Source organism: Dermatophagoides farinae, chromosome 7 (genome assembly GCF_024713945.1).
Source record: "Dermatophagoides farinae isolate YC_2012a chromosome 7, ASM2471394v1, whole genome shotgun sequence".
Taxonomy (NCBI): Eukaryota; Metazoa; Arthropoda; class Arachnida; order Sarcoptiformes; family Pyroglyphidae; genus Dermatophagoides; species Dermatophagoides farinae.
Window position 1 is genome coordinate 3,092,334 of NC_134683.1, and position 20,823 is coordinate 3,113,156.

The 20,823-nt window shown below is 30.9% G+C and overlaps 5 protein-coding genes across 8 annotated transcripts; 1 reads left to right on the forward strand and 4 right to left on the reverse strand.

Annotated features, from left to right (window-relative positions):
• Positions 1–230: 230 nt before the first annotated feature.
• bgcn (benign gonial cell neoplasm) lies at positions 231–5,333 on the reverse strand. 2 transcript variants are annotated; one of them, XM_075733052.1, is made up of 5 exons: positions 4,467–4,743; positions 3,668–4,406; positions 1,923–3,577; positions 1,275–1,847; positions 231–1,211 (listed from the first exon to the last, which is right to left on the reverse strand). In XM_075733052.1, the coding sequence occupies exons 1-5, from the start codon at positions 4,642–4,644 to the stop codon at positions 880–882; spliced, it is 3,477 nt and encodes a 1,158-aa protein (XP_075589167.1). In that variant the 5' UTR covers positions 4,645–4,743; the 3' UTR covers positions 231–879. The 2 variants fall into 2 exon arrangements, with proteins under 2 accessions (XP_075589167.1, XP_075589166.1); XM_075733051.1 differs by having other exon boundaries at positions 231–1,847; positions 4,467–5,333.
• On the forward strand, positions 4,376–16,874 carry LOC124496675 (uncharacterized). Of its 2 annotated transcripts, XM_075733055.1 has the most exons (4): positions 4,376–4,418; positions 15,239–15,867; positions 15,945–16,256; positions 16,324–16,874. In XM_075733055.1, exons 2-4 carry the CDS (start codon positions 15,265–15,267, stop codon positions 16,846–16,848), a joined length of 1,440 nt encoding a protein of 479 aa, XP_075589170.1. In that variant the 5' UTR covers positions 4,376–4,418; positions 15,239–15,264; the 3' UTR covers positions 16,849–16,874. The 2 variants fall into 2 exon arrangements, with proteins under 2 accessions (XP_075589170.1, XP_046916187.2); XM_047060231.2 differs by lacking the exon at positions 4,376–4,418 and having other exon boundaries at positions 15,075–15,867.
• Positions 4,795–7,160, reverse strand: LOC124496790 (uncharacterized). Its single transcript, XM_075732727.1, has one exon. The coding sequence runs from the start codon at positions 7,158–7,160 to the stop codon at positions 4,827–4,829; it is 2,334 nt and encodes a 777-aa protein (XP_075588842.1). The 3' UTR covers positions 4,795–4,826.
• On the reverse strand, positions 8,773–14,346 carry LOC124496639 (uncharacterized). Of its 2 annotated transcripts, XM_075733053.1 has the most exons (5): positions 13,928–14,346; positions 12,496–13,834; positions 10,406–12,433; positions 9,374–10,349; positions 8,773–9,302 (listed from the first exon to the last, which is right to left on the reverse strand). In XM_075733053.1, the coding sequence occupies exons 1-4, from the start codon at positions 13,928–13,930 to the stop codon at positions 10,294–10,296; spliced, it is 3,426 nt and encodes a 1,141-aa protein (XP_075589168.1). In that variant the 5' UTR covers positions 13,931–14,346; the 3' UTR covers positions 8,773–9,302; positions 9,374–10,293. The 2 variants fall into 2 exon arrangements, with proteins under 2 accessions (XP_075589168.1, XP_046916133.2); XM_047060177.2 differs by having other exon boundaries at positions 12,496–14,346.
• Positions 16,740–20,430, reverse strand: LOC124496647 (sodium/potassium-transporting ATPase subunit alpha-like). The gene is made up of 6 exons (XM_047060187.2): positions 20,230–20,430; positions 19,848–20,159; positions 18,849–19,795; positions 17,274–18,785; positions 17,097–17,198; positions 16,740–17,005 (listed from the first exon to the last, which is right to left on the reverse strand). The coding sequence occupies exons 1-6, from the start codon at positions 20,230–20,232 to the stop codon at positions 16,885–16,887; spliced, it is 2,997 nt and encodes a 998-aa protein (XP_046916143.2). The 5' UTR covers positions 20,233–20,430; the 3' UTR covers positions 16,740–16,884.
• Between the last annotated feature and the right edge of the window lie 393 nt (positions 20,431–20,823).

Sequence of the window (20,823 nt, forward strand, 5' to 3'; positions counted from 1 at the left end):
TGATTACATGGATACAGATACCGTAGTGATTATGGCAATGATGATACATTGATTGTTTGCTTTAACAATAGAATGCAATCCAATATAATTTTCATATACATATACTAGCAAAATCAAATCAAATTGAAAGTAGATAGAAGACTACACCGGTAGAAAAAAAACAAGCTTTGGATATTTTCAAAAAAAATCCTAATTACTATATTTAACTCTAAACCACAAATGATACTTTACATATATATGTAAACAAACACAGACGTATAGATCAAATGAAATGAAAAATCCATTCAACCACCAAATGACAAATTTTGATGTTATTTCTCTCTTATAACTATTGCCGACCGACATCCGTTTGATCAGCTTTTTTTTGAACAAGAAAAAAAATGAAAAATTTTTTTTTGTCATTAGTTAGTATGCCACCACCAGCAACGCCAACAACAGCAACAATATTGTCGTTGATCCATGAATTTGGATATCATTCATGAATCGGTGAACAACACACATTAACACAGATATATTATCATAAACATGAAATGACGATAAAGAAAAAATATGAAGATAGATAGATATTTGATTGACTGATTATAATCAACCATATCGTGTACAGTGATAATTATCAGTATTTCAAACAAAAAAAGATCAAAATTCATTGCCATGGTCGTCGATGACAAATATTCATTTGATATGTGACAAAATAATAATAATTTGAGCATTTTTTTTTGTTTGTTTGAAAAATATTCATCAATGTAATAATAATAATAATAATTTGGAAAAATTTTACAAAATATAACAATTTGATCGATCGATGTCAATGGCGACATATAGCATCACATTCTCAAAATATGCACAACAGGTGTCATCGTTGAACAATATCATTCCTATTCATTTTTTAATTCGAATTGTTGAACAAAAATATGTCGACATCACCTGCGGTGCACGACCAATATTTGGATGTGGTCCAAAACCATATGATTCATCAGCAACCGTAATCAAATTGATCATGTTTTCAAGGAAATTTTCATCATCTTCATTGAACACTTGTTGCATGTTTTCCAATCGTTTTCGTATCAATTGTTGCCAACGTTGTCTGATGACGAATAATTTTTCTAAATTATTGCCGCTGCCATCATCATCATCATCATTATGAAATTCGAATTGGCCATTCATAAATTCGATACAATTTCTATCACGATTATAATCGATAGAATTATCATCTACAAATATGATAAATGTAAGTGGATTGATTATTGTACAATTCTGTATATATGATATCTGACCACATTGAATTTTTCGATCAAATAGGATTAATGCGTCATTCATGGATTCAATGTTGTTTGATGATGATAAATTCAGAATCGAATTCGGCTCCATATACAATATTTCATTTGGATTTGAACTATGACATTGGCGGCTATATGAATCAATAATTTGTGCAAAATGATCAAATAATTGTCCACCGGTTACGGCTGCTAATATCAATGAAAAATTTTCTGAATTTGAATTCAAATAACGTATGTTCATCAAGCCTTTTCCTTTGACAAGACCGATTGCACGAAGCTGGCCCAATATTTTTGTTCGTAATGAATAAATCATTTCGAATGTAGCAAAACTTTCTTTGAATTCATTTTGATTCATTATTTTGGCCGTTTTGGAGAATGTTTGATTCATTGAACAGTATGATTTAGCATTTAAACGACAAATCTCTTGCCATTTTTGAAATGCATAAACAAGGTTTAAATGATCAGAATTTTTCGATAATCGTGTTTGTAAATTGTTCGTGCCCGGATGGATTGAATGAAATTCATCCTGTTGTTGATTATTTTCATCCAAAAATTGTAATTGTTGATAGACTATGATGATGAGTATAAGATGTGATTAAAATTACAATTTCAAAGGAAAGCAACAAAATAATAAATATATCTTACGTGATTTAGGTGAAGACAATGCACATACAATGGTCAATATTGGATCTAAACATCGGAGCAATATTGAAACAATAATCATTTTTGCATAATGTGGTTCAATCGAAATATCAATCAACATTCGACCCAATGTTGTCATGTTTTCATTCGTATCCAATACATTAATATTTTGCATAAAATTCAATGCACGATAAATGATTTCTTTGTTTGGTGGTAATATCATTCGATCAAAAATATCCATTAAACAGCCAATGTTTTTGAATTTAAAAAATTTAGCCGCAAATATACAATGATATAATGAATCATTTGAATGAATACTGATTGGATTTTCCATTGAATCAATTTCATAATCAAAAAATTCATCTCGCCGATAAAGATTCCATATAATAACCGGGAATGTTTGATTATTAGCCAGAATGAATTTTGTTTCAATATTTTCCGTTGGATTAGGTACCATTCTAAATAAAGTGGAATCACTAAATGAATTTGGCATTTTCATCAGACGATTTCCAGTGTTGATAATAAAATAAACATCTTTGAATAGAATTGAATCAACATTGAATGTTGATAATATGACTCGTATATGATTAGATGATGATGATGATATTTCAATACCGGCATCCAATTCATTATTCGGTACATTTGGATATAAACAGAATATGGTGAATTCAATTTGTATTTCAATCATTGATGATATTATCAATTTACGTAATGTACTAACATGATTATATGATGGTAACATTATCAATATTGAACCAATTGAAGATCGTTGATTCATTGTAGTCCAATGATTATGATATAATTGTTTGATCATATTGTATAAAAGTTGTAGAATTAGATTATAGTTCACTTTCGAATGATATGACTGATTATTGATCGGATTGTTCATTGACAATGGACGATGTGGAAAATTCAAATAACGTCGAATATGTAAATCAAATGATACATTCATCGTGTAAAGATGTACAAATAATAATTGAAATGTTTGTTGTTGCCGGAAATTTATGGCCCATTGAATTGGTTCCCAACCATTTCTGGATGCAAGACAAGGATTGGCACCAATTTTCAATAATTGATAAACATTTGTATGATTTCCTCGTACAATGGCTGTAATCAATGGTGTTATACCTTCTATTCGTTTACATTGATAATTGATTTGCCATGGAAACATTTGAAAAAATTCAATCATCTTATTAATTTCAACATTTTCTGTCCAACATTCAAAAATGATTAATTCCGAATGATTTTCATGTATCGATGTTGTTGTTGTAACCTGTTGGATTTGATTTAGATTTTCTAATGATGAAGTAGACGTAATGGACATTGGTTGTAAATCATCCAGAAAAAAATATTGTAATTTTGCCATATTGTAATTGGTTAAATTTCTATCAGCCATATTATTATAGAATACATTTGGACCAAAATAATCAATCATTTTTTGTGAACGTTTAGAATCTTGTGTTAAAAAAATCATATTTAAATGATCCAAATTTTCCATATTCTCTTTCAAATACAATAGAAATAGATTGAAAAACAAACTGGTCAGATCATTGACATCGATGATCAAATGGGTCAATAGACTCATATCTAAATCTCTTGTTAATGCTCGAATAAATGTGTCGATTTCGAAAAAAATGATACTATTGTTCAATGATGTTCTTTCAAATAAAAAAAATGAAGAAAAAATAATAAATGGAATTAGTTTTTAGTGATTTTCATTCTTATTCATTGTAAAAAAAAATACATACTTGCTTTCCAACATAATCTGGTAACCAATTGAATTCCATTTATCATTAGCCATTTGTTTGATTGCCAGTGCCATCCAAAATGTCATTATTGTCGATGATTGTAAATAAACAATACGACATGGTTGTTGTTTTTGTGAACAATCATTATTGATCTGGATCAATAAATCGAGACAATCATTTTTACTCAATCCATTTAAGATTTGTATTTTTGACGTTCCAAACCATAATGGCAATGATGATGATGATGATGATGATGATGGTGGTGTAAGCCATCGATTTTCGATTTCATTGTTAACAATGTTGATCGATGATCCATCATTACATTGTTTGTGTATGAATTTCGGTACAATTGGTTTTGTATCAAAATATGTAAATAGATTGAAATTATTATTGCCGAATCGTTGTTGGTGGTGTTGGTGTTGTTGTTGTTGTTGTTGTTGGTCAGCAGAGCGAGAAGTTTGTTTTTTCAATTTGTTGATCGAAAATTTTAACAATAGATCTTTGATTGATTGCATCGATTGAAAATTTAAACGAATAGAACGTCGACTGTTGTAAACATTCGAATAAGTACCGCCGTTTAATCCATTTTTTTTCGTTGATCGTATGAATGAAATATTTCCAGCGTATGGATAAAACCAGTCGGACATAATACTGAATTGATTGTTGTCCGAATTACCCAACAACGATTCACATAGACATTTCAATTGATTACTTGATAAACAATCGGGCATTTGGATTGCTAAACGTGAAGGTAATTATTAATAATTTTATCCAATACATGATAATCATAATAATTTACCTTTTATTTTATCATCGGAAAATTTCTCGGCCAGAATATTCAATAATCGAGCCGATAGAAATGAATCGATATTTTTCACGAACTTATCCAAAGTCATAAGATCCATATCACAGACACGTATCACACTAAATGACGACAAAAAAAATAAAAATAATTGCCATGCATGACTGTTCAACATTTGTATGGAAAAAATTCGATAACATTTCGAATTCTTCTGAATCTGTTAATCTATCGAACTATGATGATAAATTAATAGATGGTGGAGACATGCGCGAATTTTTTAAATTACTCTTTAAAAAGTCCTTCAATTCTATGTTGAATGAAAAGGTTAAATCAAAAAGCAAATATATTTTCATTTATTTATGGCTCATAAACAATTCGGCCATCTTCCATACAATGAAGATAGCCACGTTGCTGTAATGAATTGATAATGTTACGGAATTCATCCGTATCCGATATGATTGGCTCATAAGGTGTATATGGCAATTTTTGTCGAATATTTTGTTGCAATGTTTCGAGGTTAGCAACGCAAACCAACCATTTCAATGTTCGTACAATGGCTGCTTCGATGACCAAATATTTGTCCATGATTCGATTGCCTCCATCGAATTGTTTTGTTGAATTCGATGCATTAGAAACAGACTCATAGATGGCTACAATTTTCTGTATATCATAACCAAGTGATAATTGTTCTAATTTGATCCAATCTATAAAATTGGTATTTTGTTCGGAAAATTTTGTCGTTATGGATGATGTCATGATTTCGATGCCTTTGAATTGATCATTGAATATGAAAATTTGTCGAGACAAATCTTTACTTTCATCTTGATCGTTCGTATTAGCAACTAGTAATAGCTTATATTTGATGAATACATTCAATGTGGTTTTCAATTGATCTGATTCAAGTTCAGTTGTTTTTTCCAATTGTTCATAATTGCATATATCAAATTCATTGAAAACTAATAATATTGACAATTGTTTTAGTGTAACTATAAAATGAAATTGACGATTTTCCAAATTACTATAATGAACCAATGCAGAACAATAAATTGGATTGAGCATGAGCAATTTTTTTGAATTATTTTGCTGAAATTGATTTTTAAATGTTTCATAGATCGTTATGAATTCTATAGGAATCTTAAACATTTGTTCCGATGGAAATCGATCCAGATGCCAAAGTGATGCATTCAATAAAAACACTTCCATTTTATCAGCTATGGACTGATGAGATCTGAGATAATCTTTCAATAAAATTCGCACATTACAACTTGAAGGACTATATGGATTGATGATAATATCAAATAAATTAGCTATTCGATTGATGTCCTGTACCACCGAATCAATGCTCAGGCCAAATAAAATACGTTGACATAGAAAACGACGATTATAGTGAATAATGGCCGATTTATCTTCAATAAACATCAATAGATCAAACGCAGATTTAATTAATGTTTGTCGATCTACATTTATAGGAAAATTTGGATCGTCCAGATTGATGATTGAAACAAAATGTATCAACAAAGATATGATGCATGTGAATGCGTTGTTTGAATTCAGATAAAATAGATAGGCAGTATTCAATGATCTAAAAATAGTTGAATCGTTCTGGAAAACTTTTTCAACAATTTCGTGGCAATATCGAAATAATTCATGACAATCATGAACAAATTCAAACGTCGATTTCCAATTATATTGATTCGATTTCCAATCAATCAATTTGATGAATGTTATTGATTTCAGTCGAACATATTCGCCAAAATTTTTTGCCAACTTTTGCAATATGTTTTCATTAAATCTGATCATATTGAAAAGATTTTGTAGATCGGACCAACGTTTTGATTCAATCCATTCATAAAATTGGTCAAAATCACAAATGACATCCTGATATTGACCAATCAATTCAGAATACAATAATTTTGCTTCCATCCTAATCAAATCTATACTGAATGAATAATGTCTGGCCAAAGCAAGTTCTTCATTAATGACAGATTTAACAAAACGTAAATAACCAATCAAATCGAATCGATCATCAACTTTAATATTCTCATTAATTAACTTTTTGGATTCATTTCTATAAACAGTTTTCAATCGTTTTAAATAAGGAAATCCAAAACAACGGCAATAGATGATTGGATTTTTTGATTGACCATCTATATATATCATTAGTTGAAAAATTTGCTTTACACGATCATTTTGATGATTAGAGTTTTGTTTTTGGTTTTGTATTGCTTGCCAAATTGATTCGAATAAAATTTCTTGATGATTGATTAGGAAATTATCGACAAACATTGATATCAATAGATTGATGGTCTGGTGTTTCACCAATTGATAGGCAAATCGTTGTATAGAAATAGTCATAGCATAGAATGAATTTATTGAATGCTGAAATCGGAACCAACATTGAAGTAAATAATCTAAAACATAATTGTCATCTTTATAATTGGGCAAACATGAAGCCCAATATTTAAGTACTGATTGACAAGAAATGATCCAGACAGCGATCACAGCAGCAATCGATAAACGTTTAAGAATTCGATTCACTAGTATATTTATTGATTGAAATTCATCATTTCTATATTTACGTGAGGAACGAAATAATTCAAGAATTTGATTTCGTAATTGAAGACATTCTTGATCATTTCGACAAACAATATCATAATGTTTTCGTAATTTTTCCACTAAATACAATGACATTTTCAATCCGATAATCATTTACAATTGGATAAAATTCATAATTTTCATAGTTTCAATCATTATTTACTGATTGTTTTGAAATAAATCTAATATATTTTTTTCAAATAATTAAAATTACATTAATGTATTAGCAGTATAGTGGAGGAATTTCGGTCAGATTTTTATTATTATATTTATTAAAATGTGAAAATATACAATTCTTAATAAGTAAACACATATATACAAAATACAATATTTAAAAAAAAAAACAAACACAAAAATCGGCTATTGATTGATAGAGCGAATTAAAACCACGAGCAGCAAGAAATAGAAAAAAAAAGTTGTTGATACAGCTGCTGTTGCTGCTCATGATCATCGATATTAACCATTAGAATCGGATGTTCATGATAATAAATGATGATGAACATTGTATAAATTGATCATCAAAAATTTATTCATAAATAATATTGTTTTTCATCATTGATTTATTTAATATCACGAAAATGAAATCTCGTAGTGAAACACATCATTCATCATCATCCTCAATGACAAAATCATCATCATTCAACATTCCATCGTTTTTCTTCAACCAACTCGGCCAAATAGTTTTGATCATGGCGTTTTGACTTCATCCTATTCACTCTATCGCGTCTACCATATTATAATCGGAAGTCAATTGTTTGCCAAAAGTGTTATATAAATGACACGCAATTCTACAATATAACCCCAATTTTTTCAGTGAATAATTTTTGTATTGGCGATGAAGTAGATCGTATTTCTGGCCAATGATGCCATGGATAGCTTCGACCATTCATCGAATTTTTGTCACAAATCTGGATTCATTCGATTGTTGGCAAGTCAATTGGCTTTAATCGCTGCCTTTGAATGCTGGTATTAAGACTTTGTACCCTTTCTTTTTCAATAATAGCACGACATCTCTGAATCCACGATTCAATACGAAAATATCACCAGGTATTAAAATAGTGGATAAGTCATTAGTTTCTTGGAGAAGAACTTCCAGTATTTGGGCATCTTTCATTTTGGCGTTAAATGGGCCTGAAACATCAAGAATGAAACCATCGTTGGTGCAAACAGTAAATGCTTTGCATAATGTTGTATTCTTATGCATGGAATACGATTTTCGCTGGTATATATTATTGGAACTCTTCTTGGTACAAAAATTTTTCTCTTAATAAAAACTTGTTTCCGTGCCTCGAATGGTGGTATGGTTAATAAATTGGTATTCGAAGAACAAATAAAACAGTATTTGTGGGTGTAATTACTGGTCTACAAAATGGCACATGAACTTTTGGATTTGGAAATTGTTCTTCAGCCGACTCGTTATAGATGGGTTCTTCAATTGCCAATGAAGATAGACAAGATAATTGTGAATCAATCCAAGAATCAGTAGCATCAGTTTCCATCGATGAGTCTGAGGACATTTCCATTAAATTAAAAATGTCCATTAATCGTGAAGCACATGGTTCATCAGTAGTTTGGCTTTGACCATAAATACTTGGTTTTTCGAATTTCTAATTGCAAAAAAGCATAATAACAAGTGTAGCCTGCAAGCATGGACAGTATACTGCATATATGAAGGTTTTTTGGGAATAATTTGTTACTTATTCGTGTGATCATTACAATTTCGAATTTTATTTTTATTGCATATTGGCATTTTAAAATTTTATAATATGGACAAACAACTGCTTATTTCCGCAGTGCTGAAACGAAGCTGCCTGTGGGACAATTTGAAATTTGAAAAATATTTTCTAATATTTTCATCCAACATATTGGATAGAGAATTAGACATATCAGAACAGAAACAAGCGAAAAAACATCTTTGTGCTGCAAAACGATCGCATTCCAAAATTAAGTGTAATGATGTTTGTGAAGGATTACCACAGAAACAAGACGATTGATCTTTGATTCGCATTCTGTTTAAATACTGGTTGAATTTTCCATGGTTTGTTAGAAATTGGGTAAGAATGAAATCAGGAGACAGATTGATTCCTGATCTGATGCTGACCAGTGGAAAAATTTTTTTAGTAGTGGATCCATTTGAGCATGTTGTCCAAATCTCATTCCATGCACAATATAGTTGTTTTTTGAATTCGTATTTAAAGAAGGATAAAGGCAAATGATCGTAATTCAAAATTGGCGATTCTAAAAGAAACAACAACAGCCAAATGATAAATAATGACAAATGTTTCAATAAAAATAAATGTCATTCATACCATAATTATACCACGATTTCACCACAAAAATCATAATCATAATAATCTACTTTAGTATTGGTATGGTTGTGATGAAATTTTTCCCTCGTTCCAGAAGAATTCCATCAATTTATTTCGAACGTGTTTCGATTGTACAGAAGAATTTCTTGCAATATCAAATGGCACACGAGAATGGAAAGAATATTTTTTAATTGGTGTTCCATAATTAGATTTGTATTTGTTTCCGTTTGGTATTTAAATGACTTGCGTTTACGCTTTTTAACTTAATTTTTGAATCGTTCATTACCGCCAGACTTTGTTTTGAAATAAATCTACAACAAAATTTAATTTCATTCACTGAATTGTTTTAATAGTGAAACAATCATTCGAACAACCAAGTCCGGGAAATATTACATTTGATGGTAATTTTCGTTGATTTAAATATTCGATACGCTCAATACGTTTACGACGATTTTCAAATGGATTATGACGGATACAAAACAATGTAATGGCTATGGTTTGATAAAGCAAAGCATTAACGGCAGTCATCAGGATAGAATAATAAAAATAATCATCATGTAAATAACCAAATTTATACAAAACAATCTGTATTTCTCTATCATTACAACGTCCGAAACCAAATATTAGCAATACAATGGCTTCAACTTGATATCGGAAAAGATTAAATGTTGTCAACAATTTAAATGCCATGTGTGATAATGCATGTGGTGACACTGCACAAACAATCGATAGTATTGATAAAATCGGCAATGATATATATAAAATAAATGGATTTCGACCAAACAAAATGGACAATATATAACCAGCACCTTGAAATGCAATCAGTGGCAATATGATGATGATGATCATATAATAAGGAACATATGGACGAATTGGTGAGTAAATATCAACAATAAACGGATAAATGATGATTATAGGTATTATGAGCATCCAGAGATTGCTTTGGCCACATAGAATGTACCTGAACTATACCATCCTGTAAAACGAAACGACAATGAAAAAAAAACAACAAACAAATCAACAAACACTTACCATTACGATGTTCAATTTGAAATAATTTTCTTTGTGATGTAAAAATCATTGCAAAAAATATAAAACAAATTATGCCGAAATTATCTAGACAATACATCATGTATTGAAAACTAATATAAAGTTCTAAACTTTCGTCAATGGAACGATTACAATTCAATAGATCTTCATCCAGACTAATGCAACCATTTCTATAGGCAATATCTGGATCAATTAAACTTTTTATTATCAAACCATTTAATATAGCAAATATAGTGACAGCCAAAATCAAAAATCTTGCCATTAGACTGCCAATGTAGAAATATAATTGACGTTTGATTAATATTCTGATTGATTGTAATGAAAATCTTGTTCGATTCATTTGTGGCCCATCTAAAATGTATCGTGTATCCGTTAATAACTGATCGTCGGATTGATTTTCCAAGATTGATTCGTTTGTCGCTTGAACCAATGTTTTAATTTGTTGTTCCAAATGATTCAAACTAGAATATTTCATCATTTCTTCAACAGCAAATTTATCATCGCCATCACCATTTTCGTCGTTACAAACTTGCTGGAGATGGTCACTGATTTGTGATGGTGGTCCCGAGAAGATGCAAACACCACCTCTAGCCAGGATGTAGACCTGATCAAAAAGCATTAACATTTCAGTATTTGGTTGATGAATGGCTGCTACTATGGTGATGTTGTGTTTATGTGACATTTTTCGTAAACATGTAACGATCACTTCGGCTGAATTCGAATCTAAACCACTGGTTGGTTCATCGATACAGATGAAATTGGGCATTCGTAACGACATTAGTTCCAAAGCCAGAGCCAGCCGTTTTCGTTGACCACCTGAACATTTATTGACCAATGTGTTGGCGGTGTCGGCAATGTCCAGTTCTTCTAGCAAGGCCATAGCCTTTTGTTTATGATCGATATTTTCATCGAGATTTTTCAATCTGCTTGCATATATGAGACATTGAAGTGCCGTCAATCCTTGTGTCAGATGACAAGAAATCTCTTGAGTTATATAACAGGTCCTAAGTGGTGTGAACTTGCTTAGGTAGAATTTGGTTTCACTGCACAATCGAGTCTTGTCCCGTCCATTCAACACTTTGAGAAAAGAAGTCTTGCCAGCTCCAGACGTGCCCATCAAAGCATTCAATGTACCAAAACGAAATTGGCCATTCAGATTACGCAGTATATACTTGGGTTGTTCAAGATCATTGGCCGAACGTAATTCAAATATTGAGCCAGAATTAAATAAACTTAATGACCTCCAAGCAATGATAATACGATTTTTCGCAAATTTGTCAAATTCAATTTCCACTGCTGATTTTCTACGTTGATCATCATCATTAGCAATTTCGACATTGACATTGAATGATTCATGATGATTATTATTTAAATCATCATAATCAATCGGGATAAAATCTAAAGATGGTGACTGTTTTTTTCGCAACACGAACCAATGATGGTGATGATTACAGCGTAATCCTTGCAATTTAAACATCATCAATATTAACGTTAATAAACGTAGAATGATTGAATTGATTACGATTCGATATAAATCAACATAAACCGTATCAGGATCAATATCATGACCAATCAATACGGACGAAATTTCCTCCGTATCGCAACGATCGATACCGTAAAATGAATAAATTAGTCCATTTTTAATGATTCTTGATCCAATCAAATCGCTAATGATTTTACTTGTCATCATAACAATATGATTATACGGAAAAATATAACCATTATTAAAATCAATGGATGCATAAACAATAAGCGAAATGGCGACAGCAATGTCGGATAAACTGGCGAAAATCAAACTCCACAATTGTCCCATTGATTGTATGTAAACAATAAACATCCATAAAAATAGGAAAAAACTGGTGAATCGATGCGAATTGAATTGGCCATTATCAACATATCTATGATCAATTAGGAAATACATCAATGTTGTCACATATAATGCAATGATGGTAAAATCAATTAATCGAACAATCACGATGGACCAATACGAAACACCAACACTGTACCAGCCTATAGAGGAAATTATTCAATCTAATCGATTGTTGATCATTTGAAATTTAAAAAAAAATTACCATTTTGATGTTCATTCTTGAATATTTTCATTAGTGATGATAATGTTAAACTACTAATACCGCTAAGTAGATAGCCAAGCATCATAATGAATAAACATTGAAAATTTAAATAAAATTCAACACGATAATCATCTTTGATTTTCTCTAGACAAGTTTGATTTTGTTTTCCATACGATTTGCTGAAATCGGCAGCTAACACACAAGTATTTGGCGTGACCATATCCGAATCATAGATATTTGTTTCGATAAAAAACATCAATGTCATCATTATTAATGTAATGATACGGAAATCAATTTGTTTAATAAACGTTAATTGAAACATTCGTGTGATTTGAAGAAGAAAATCTCCAGCCGAGAAAAGTTTGTGGTCGGCAATGATTCCTTGTGGTAAGAATTTCATCTGCGGTATCACTTGTTTTAATTCGGTTTGTTGTTGTGACCAGGTAGCTTCTACTAATAGATGAACATTTTCATAGTCAATTCCTTTGCAGGCGATGGCCAGATATTCTTCGATCGGCGGTTTGCTTTGATCATGCACTAGTCCAATATGTTCGTGAAGATTCTGCCGTAACAATGTTGGCAATCCAGAGTAGATGCAGACACCACCTTTTGCCAATATGTAGAGTTTGTCGAACAATTTGAGAATGTCCGAGTTGGGCGAATGTATCGATGCCAGAATAGTCATTTGATTCTGTGGATTGTCAGCTAACTTTCGTAGACAACGTACCATCAACAATGCGGCATGACTATCCAACCCAGTGGTCGGTTCATCGACGAACAAAAATGTCGGTGCCTTCAGTGACATCAATTCTTGGGCAAGAGCAATGCGTTTTTGTTCACCTCCACTGCAAAGATCGAACCTTCTGTCGAGAACTTTGTGATCGAGCAACAGTTGATCGAGTACATTGGTCATCTGTTTATCCATTTCGGATCGACCATGCTTGTAGCTATTGTTGAATCGAAAGGCATAGTAAAGCACCTGACGAACTGTCATCGAACCGATTATCGTTTCATGGACATGTTGTTGAATGTATCTTATTCTCGGTTTATCATTCTCTCGTCGGTTGATGTAGATCTCTGAATCGGCGCTGAGTCCAGATTGATATTTGCCATTCAAACAATTAAGAAGTGTCGTTTTACCAGCACCACTAGGTCCTAGAAATCCATTCAGACTATTATATTCAAGATGGCCATTCAGACGTTTAAGAATCACTTTTCGTCCACCAACACCAATGAATCGAGTATTCACTTCATAACGAAGATTTTTCCATGCAATCGAAACATTTTGATTTTGATTGTTTGGCAAAAAATTTATTTGTTTTAACACTAGTGATGATGACTCCATGATGGTGATGATCGACAAAATGAAAATGTGAAAAAAATGACAGGATTTTTTTTGAAAAAAAACTCCATTACGTCCAAAAAAACTTACCATTTAATCTAATTCATTATGACGCATGTTTTTTTTTTATTTTTCATTCCAAACCCATTCACCGTCAGCCATTGATTAGTATTTATTACGATCAAAACAACACTTGTCGCTTTTGATAATGATCATTCATTTCATTCCCAAAAAAAATCAACTCACAATTTGCGTGAGCAATGAAATGAAGAAAAACAAACACGACTTGTTGTATAAAAATAATAGTGGTCATAAATTTTTTTTTCTTGCTAAAAGTTTCCTGTTCAGTTGTGTTTTCTTTAAATTCTGTATTCTTTTTGTTTCATTGAAAATTTAGCTGGAATGTGAGTGTTGTTGACAATTTTTTTTTATTTTAAAATTGGAAAAAGTCAATTTTACCGAGGAAATTTTCTCATGATGACACTTGTTGAAGGATTCGAATTTTGGGATTTTTTTTGCTTGTTTCATAATTTTTTCCATATAGCCAAGACGTATAACCTTGTAGTAGTTCATTTATATTCCACGATAATGATTATTTTATTTACTTCTTATGAATGATGATAATTAAATCAAATGCGATACGAAACAACAAAAAAAAAAATGATAAAAAAGTTAAATATAAACATCCAAAAATATTAATGACATTGAATTTGTACTATGAAAACAACATTTATCGATGATCGTGTGTTTGTGTGAAATTATAATCTTTAAATCTTGAAAAATTAATAATTGACAACGATGTTAAAGTCATTAGGGTTGTTTTTTTCTGCGAATCGTTTAATATATAATAATTATTTTTTATTTTGTTTATAATTTGATTTTTCGATAATGAACCGAATAAGTGAGAAAAAAATTTTGCTGTTTTTTTCCTTCTAGCTGTCAATAACGTAAAAACACGGTTGGTGTAATGAAATTTTTTTTTTCATTTATTTATCTTTGATTATCATCTTGATTCAGATTCTTTTACATGGGTTTTCTTCTCGAGTAAAAAAAAAAAATTAAAAAGAAAAACATTTGACTATTATTTTGAATTTATTGTAGTTATTTGACTATTATTTTGAATTTATTGTAGTTATCTTAAGATTGTAGGTTTTTAGGTTGCACTCAATTTTGCAGTGCTGTGATTTTTTTTTAAATATTACATTATTTATGAACTACGTCACCGATTCCACGTGGTTAATTTTATTTCAGCTAAAACTCATTCTATTTGATTTTGTAGTTATTTTTTTTGTTTACAATTTTTTTTTTGATCTATTTGTGCAAATTTTTTTTCATTATAAAAATAATTAATTATATATTATTTATTAAATTAAATTACAAATATGGCTTATGATTATCTAGAAGAGATTCCTTATGATCATTGTCATATGTTTCAAAAAACATGTGAAAATGGTTACGATTCGGATAAAATTGATTCGGACATTGAAGACATGCTTTATGCATCGATTCATCATCAAACAATTAATTCAGAAGAGTTGAGTTTCATTCCTACAAGACCGAACGAAACATCGAATGATGATGACGACGATGATCAACATGAATTATTAATACACAACGTTCGAAACATTTTCAACGAAAGAAAAATTGTTAAGAAAAAGAAAATCAAAGAGCGGAAAAATCTTAAGCGTAAAAATCAAACCGATTTACAACAGAATACAATTGATGATGATGGTCAACAATCTATTGTGAAGCAAAATAAAATAACGCCAGGTCAATTTGACATTTCATATGGTCATAATATTTCATTAAATTCTGATAATTGTACTGATACAAAGAATGGATTCTATCTAGAAGCTAATTATGATAATGAAGATATTGATGAGGTTATGAAAAAATTACCAAAAGATCGCCGGTATTGGAAAGTGGGGACACAAGATCTACAATCATTTTTTTATCGACGTGGTCGTCATAGACCTAAACAATGTAATTTATGTTTTAACTTTGGACATTTAGATCGAGTTTGTCCTAATGTATGTATGAATTAATCATAAAATGAATATATTTGTTTATTTATTTATTCATTTATAAATTTTTTTGTTTTCTTTAGAGGATTAAAAGATGCTTTATTTGTGGTGATGATGACCATGAACAGAAATCATGTGATAAAAAATTAACCTGTTCAAATTGTTTTATGATTGGCCATACTAGTAAAAATTGTACGAGTAAAATACAATGTAAACTTTGTAATATTGTTGGTCATAGTCAAGAAAATTGTACATATCATTGGCGAAAATATTTGACTGTTGTCAACGAAACCGACGATCATAAAGATATCTCTATTTTTCAATCTAATGATGTAACCATTAATACAAAGGTGTCTTGCTATAATTGTGGTATGGATGGATCGCATTTTGGACATGTAAGTAATAAATAAACTTTGGCCAAAAATTTTTTTTTTATTACAATCATTTTTTTTTTTTTGCTAGGAATGCAAATCCTTGACTATCAATAGGAAACGTAATGAAATTCCATCGCCCATATTCCATCTGAAACCTAACAAAATGAATAGAAAACAACGGTCAAGACAGCAAACAAATACAACAATTTTTCAAAAACAATCTGGCAAAAAAATTAAACCATTTTTAGCAAATGTAACAAATGGAAATGTTGATAGCGATGATGATTCACTGGAATATGTTGAAAATATGCTAAGGCAATCGAATCCTTCTTTGGATAGAATAGATCAATCGAATATTGTGAAAAAGAAACAAAAATCATTAAGGAATGTCAAAAAGAATCAAATTAACGTGATGAAAATATCCAAGAAAAAATCTAAACACCAGCAGCCTTTCAATAGACAAATTGTTAATAGCCAAACAAAGAAAAAAAAGAATAAGAAAACTTTGAAAAAGAACAATAAATTTAGTAATCAGATTATTCAATTGCAATCAATTGATGGAAATAAAATTAAAATTAAAAAAAAAATTAAAATTAAAATAAATAAAAATTAAAATAAAAAACAAAAATTTTCGGCTAATTTTTTTGTTTCAATAATAAGTTTCTTGTTCAATCCAGCCACCGGGATTTCGTCTCAATAGGAATCGTCGTATTTCATCGAATATGAAAATTAAAAATGAAAATGGAAGTGGTAATAACCACCAGGAAAATCTATTTGGAAAATAAAAACAAAAATAATCGATCAATCAATAATTAATAAAGTGAAATTTGTAAACAAAACAAAAAAAAAATTCAAACATACTTTAGTGGCTGTGTGCGAAGTATAATTGACATACCGGGACAATATGTAAGAAAAGCGGCCAATCCGGTCTCGAAAAATAATGCAAAATTCAAAACTTGATTGCTATTTTAAATGAATAAAATAAAATTTTTTTTTTTTAAACAATGATTAAAATGACACAAAATAATTATTAATTACCCCATTTTTTGTTCAAAAATTGAATTTCTTCTTGTTTTACGTATGATTAAATCTGCCCATTGTACAACAACAATGCTAACGAAAAATGCTGTATAACAAGTGTGTTCCAATTTTTTACGTTGTGCATACGTCCATTCTTGACCATTGGCATCCAATAAATCATTAATATTTTCATTATCCCATTGAGTACGAAGACCAAAAACAATCCATCCCCAAAAACCGTGTTCAGCCATGATGACAAAATAAGTGAAAAATCCGGCCGAGGCTTCGATTATTCCGATTAATCCGTATGAAGCAAAAATAAGACGAGAATTGACTAGTTTATCATGTAATGGATCACGTGGTTTTCGTTCCATAATATCAGATTCGGCTTTTTCATATGCATAAGAGATTGCGGGTACCATGTCTGTACCAAGATCGATAAATAAAATGGTAATAGTACCGAGTGGAAGTGGTATATCGAATAATATAAAACTAAGAAATGGTGTGATTTCAGGAATGTTTGATGTCAAAGTGTAGGCAATGGATTTTTTTAGATTATCGAAAATCAAACGACCTTCTTCCACTCCAGTAACAATTGATGCAAAATTGTCATCCAATAAAATCATATCGGCTGCTTGTTTTGAAACATCAGAACCAGCAATACCCATTGCTACACCGATATCGGCTTTTTTCAATGCTGGTGAATCGTTGACACCATCACCAGTTACGGCAACAATTGCACCTTGACGTTGACAGCCTTCCACAATGATTAATTTTTGTTGTGGCGAAGTACGAGCAAATACAATTTCCGTATGATGTCGAAGAATATCATCAAGTTGATCATTTGACATATCTTTCAATTCTTGGCCATGAATGACAGCAGCTTTTGCATCACGTGGATTAACACTTGTAATTGGAACCTGTAATCTGGATGCAATATCTTCGATAGTTTCATTATCTTTTGAAATGATACCGACTGCTTTTGCAATTGCTTTAGCCGTAATAGGATGATCACCGGTAACCATAATAACTTTGATACCGGCACTACGACATTTAGCTACAGCATCAGGTACAGCAGCACGTGGTGGATCGATCATTGAAATCAAACCTAAAAATCGTAGTTCATCCAATGGAAAATTCATATGATCAGCATTGAATTCGTATCCTTTTGGATATTGATCTTCCGGTAATTCATAATCACATAAACCAATCACACGTTCACCCAAACCACCCAATTTCATATAGGCTTCATTGAATTCTTTTCGCCATTGATTGTCTAAAAGTTTTTCTTCACCATCTATATAAATCGTTTTACAACGATCAAGAATACGTTCAGGAGCTCCTTTCATACACAATAGATAACTTCCTTTTACATTATAATGTTCATGTATCGTTACATGATATTTATTCGTTGAATTGAATGGAATTTCACAAATTTTCGGATATTGAGCACGATAATTCATAACGTTTCCTGTGGCTATTTCCATACATTTAAGAATGGCTATTTCAGAAGCATCTCCAGTACATTCTCTGTTAACTCAAATTATTGTTTTGAGAAAATTTTTTTTTTATATAATTCAGTTAAAAACTCACCGTTTTAGAATCGGAACGTCAGATTGATTGGCTTTAAATTCAGCTCGACTACACAATGTTGCTGTACGTTCTATGGCTTTCCATTCGTTGGAACTTTTATCCATTTTTGTTCCACTTTGATCTTCAGTTGTATCAGCCTCGATGATTTCATTGTTGAACCACATATGTGAAACTGTCATACGATTCTGTGTTAATGTTCCAGTTTTATCCGAACAAATTGTTGAAGTTGATCCTAATGTTTCAACAGCTTCTAGATTTTTAACCAAACAATTTTTTTTGGCCATACGTTTTGCTGTAAGTGTTAAACATACAGTTACTGTTGCCAATAAACCTTCGGGAACATTTGCGACTATGATACCGATGAGAAAAATCACTGCATCCACGACACCATAACCAATACATAATGCAATAATCAAAAAGCTAACACCAAGAAACACAGCAACACCAGTAATAATGTGAATAAAATGAGAAATTTCTTTGGCTATCGGAGTTTCACCAACTTCCAATCCGGAAGCCAAATTAGCAATTCGTCCCATTATAGTACGATCACCTGTATTAACTACAATACCAGTAGCGGTACCTTCGACACAATTTGTTGAAAAAAATGCCATATTTTTCGTTTCCAATGGATTATCATGTGTACTTTCGTACGAACGAATCAATGGTTCAGATTCACCAGTCAATGATGAATTGTCTACTTTACAACCTTGTGAATGAATAATTCTCATATCAGCTGGTATACGATCACCACCTTTAACATCAACAATATCACCAACAACCAATTCATCTGCTAATATTGTATGTTTTTGGCCATCACGAATGACTATAGCATATTGTGGAACCAGATTCTTGAACGATTCCATAATGGCCGATGATTTGGCTTCTTGATAATAGGAAAATACGCCGGTTATAATAACAACAAATGCAAGTACAACACCAAGATAAAACTAAAATATCTATAACGGATTAAATAGAAATGAATATCTTGATATTATTTACATTATCAAATTCTTCCGGTTGAATGGCTGTGGCGATGAAACAAAGAATGGCGCCAACCCATAATAGCATGGCGAAGCCACCAAATAATTGTTTACAAAATTTAATCCATTTTGGTGTTGTTTTCGGTGGTGTAAGTGCATTCAGGCCATCACGTTTTAAGAGTTCCATAGCATTAGTTGAACTATGACCTTGATCTGGATGTGTGATACCATAACGAGCATATAATTCTTCGAATGGAATTTGATGTTCATCCATTTTTACCTCTTGTTTGAGGTCATCTAGATTTTTCTCTGCTTTTGATGATTTACAGCCCTTTAAATTCAATGAGAAAAAAAAGAAATTAAAAATTAAATTATGGATATCAAATGATTGAATTGGTTACCATTTTTTTTCTGATTGAAAATTTCAAATATCGATAAATGTCAATATAAAAATGAATATTGGACACCGATGGCCAATTTTGGCATTTAATTTTAGATTCGGATTTTTTTCTTATCAACAATTTATCGGATAAATATGAATGAAAAATGAAAAAAATGAGACAACAAAAAAATAAGGATGCTACCGTCCAAATCACGATCAACAGAATCATACTGGGTTTTTATACTGGAAAAAAAATTTTTTAGATTTATTTTTAGACCAACATTTCCAATCCACATTGAATGTCACAATCCATTTCCATATCTGTAATCGGTATCACTATAAAACATTGTTTTGGATCGAATTTTATGATCCAAATTAAACTCGCACACACACACATACCATTTAATCGATTTCTGTCTATTTCCTCGTGTATCTATGTAACCAGTCATTTCGGGTTTTTTTTCATACATCAGATAAAATTTTTTTTTACGTTTTTTTTATGATGAATGAATAATGCGATTTAAAAATCTAATTAAGAATTTAAAGATGTCATAAAAATTTTTATAAAAAAAAATCAATTTGAACCTTGTAATGGTGGGGATCATTTCCATTA

What these genes read in the sequence shown, in the direction of transcription:
- bgcn (XM_075733051.1), bottom strand. Translation starts at nt 4,644, where the DNA reads ATGTTGAACAGTCATGCATGGCAATTATTTTTATTTTTTTTGTCGTCA. An exon ending in TTCCGATGATAAAATAAAAG is followed by an intron (nt 4,407 to 4,466) that starts GTAAATTATTAT and finishes CTTCACGTTTAG; the next exon opens with CAATCCAAATGCCCGATTGT. An exon ending in CAGATTATGTTGGAAAGCAA is followed by an intron (nt 3,578 to 3,667) that starts GTATGTATTTTT and finishes TTTATTTGAAAG; the next exon opens with AACATCATTGAACAATAGTA.
- LOC124496639 (XM_047060177.2), bottom strand. Translation starts at nt 13,930, where the DNA reads ATGGTAAGTTTTTTTGGACGTAATGGAGTTTTTTTTCAAAAAAAATCC. An exon ending in CAAGAATGAACATCAAAATG is followed by an intron (nt 12,434 to 12,495) that starts GTAATTTTTTTT and finishes TTTCCTCTATAG; the next exon opens with GCTGGTACAGTGTTGGTGTT. An exon ending in TCAAATTGAACATCGTAATG is followed by an intron (nt 10,350 to 10,405) that starts GTAAGTGTTTGT and finishes TTCGTTTTACAG; the next exon opens with GATGGTATAGTTCAGGTACA.
- LOC124496790 (XM_075732727.1), bottom strand. Translation starts at nt 7,160, where the DNA reads ATGTCATTGTATTTAGTGGAAAAATTACGAAAACATTATGATATTGTT.
- LOC124496675 (XM_047060231.2), top strand. Translation starts at nt 15,220, where the DNA reads ATGGCTTATGATTATCTAGAAGAGATTCCTTATGATCATTGTCATATG. An exon ending in TAGATCGAGTTTGTCCTAAT is followed by an intron (nt 15,868 to 15,944) that starts GTATGTATGAAT and finishes TGTTTTCTTTAG; the next exon opens with AGGATTAAAAGATGCTTTAT. An exon ending in ATGGATCGCATTTTGGACAT is followed by an intron (nt 16,257 to 16,323) that starts GTAAGTAATAAA and finishes TTTTTTTGCTAG; the next exon opens with GAATGCAAATCCTTGACTAT.
- LOC124496647 (XM_047060187.2), bottom strand. An exon ending in AACCGGAAGAATTTGATAAT is followed by an intron (nt 19,796 to 19,847) that starts GTAAATAATATC and finishes TAGATATTTTAG; the next exon opens with TTTTATCTTGGTGTTGTACT. An exon ending in ATTTTTGAACAAAAAATGGG is followed by an intron (nt 17,199 to 17,273) that starts GTAATTAATAAT and finishes CATTTAAAATAG; the next exon opens with CAATCAAGTTTTGAATTTTG.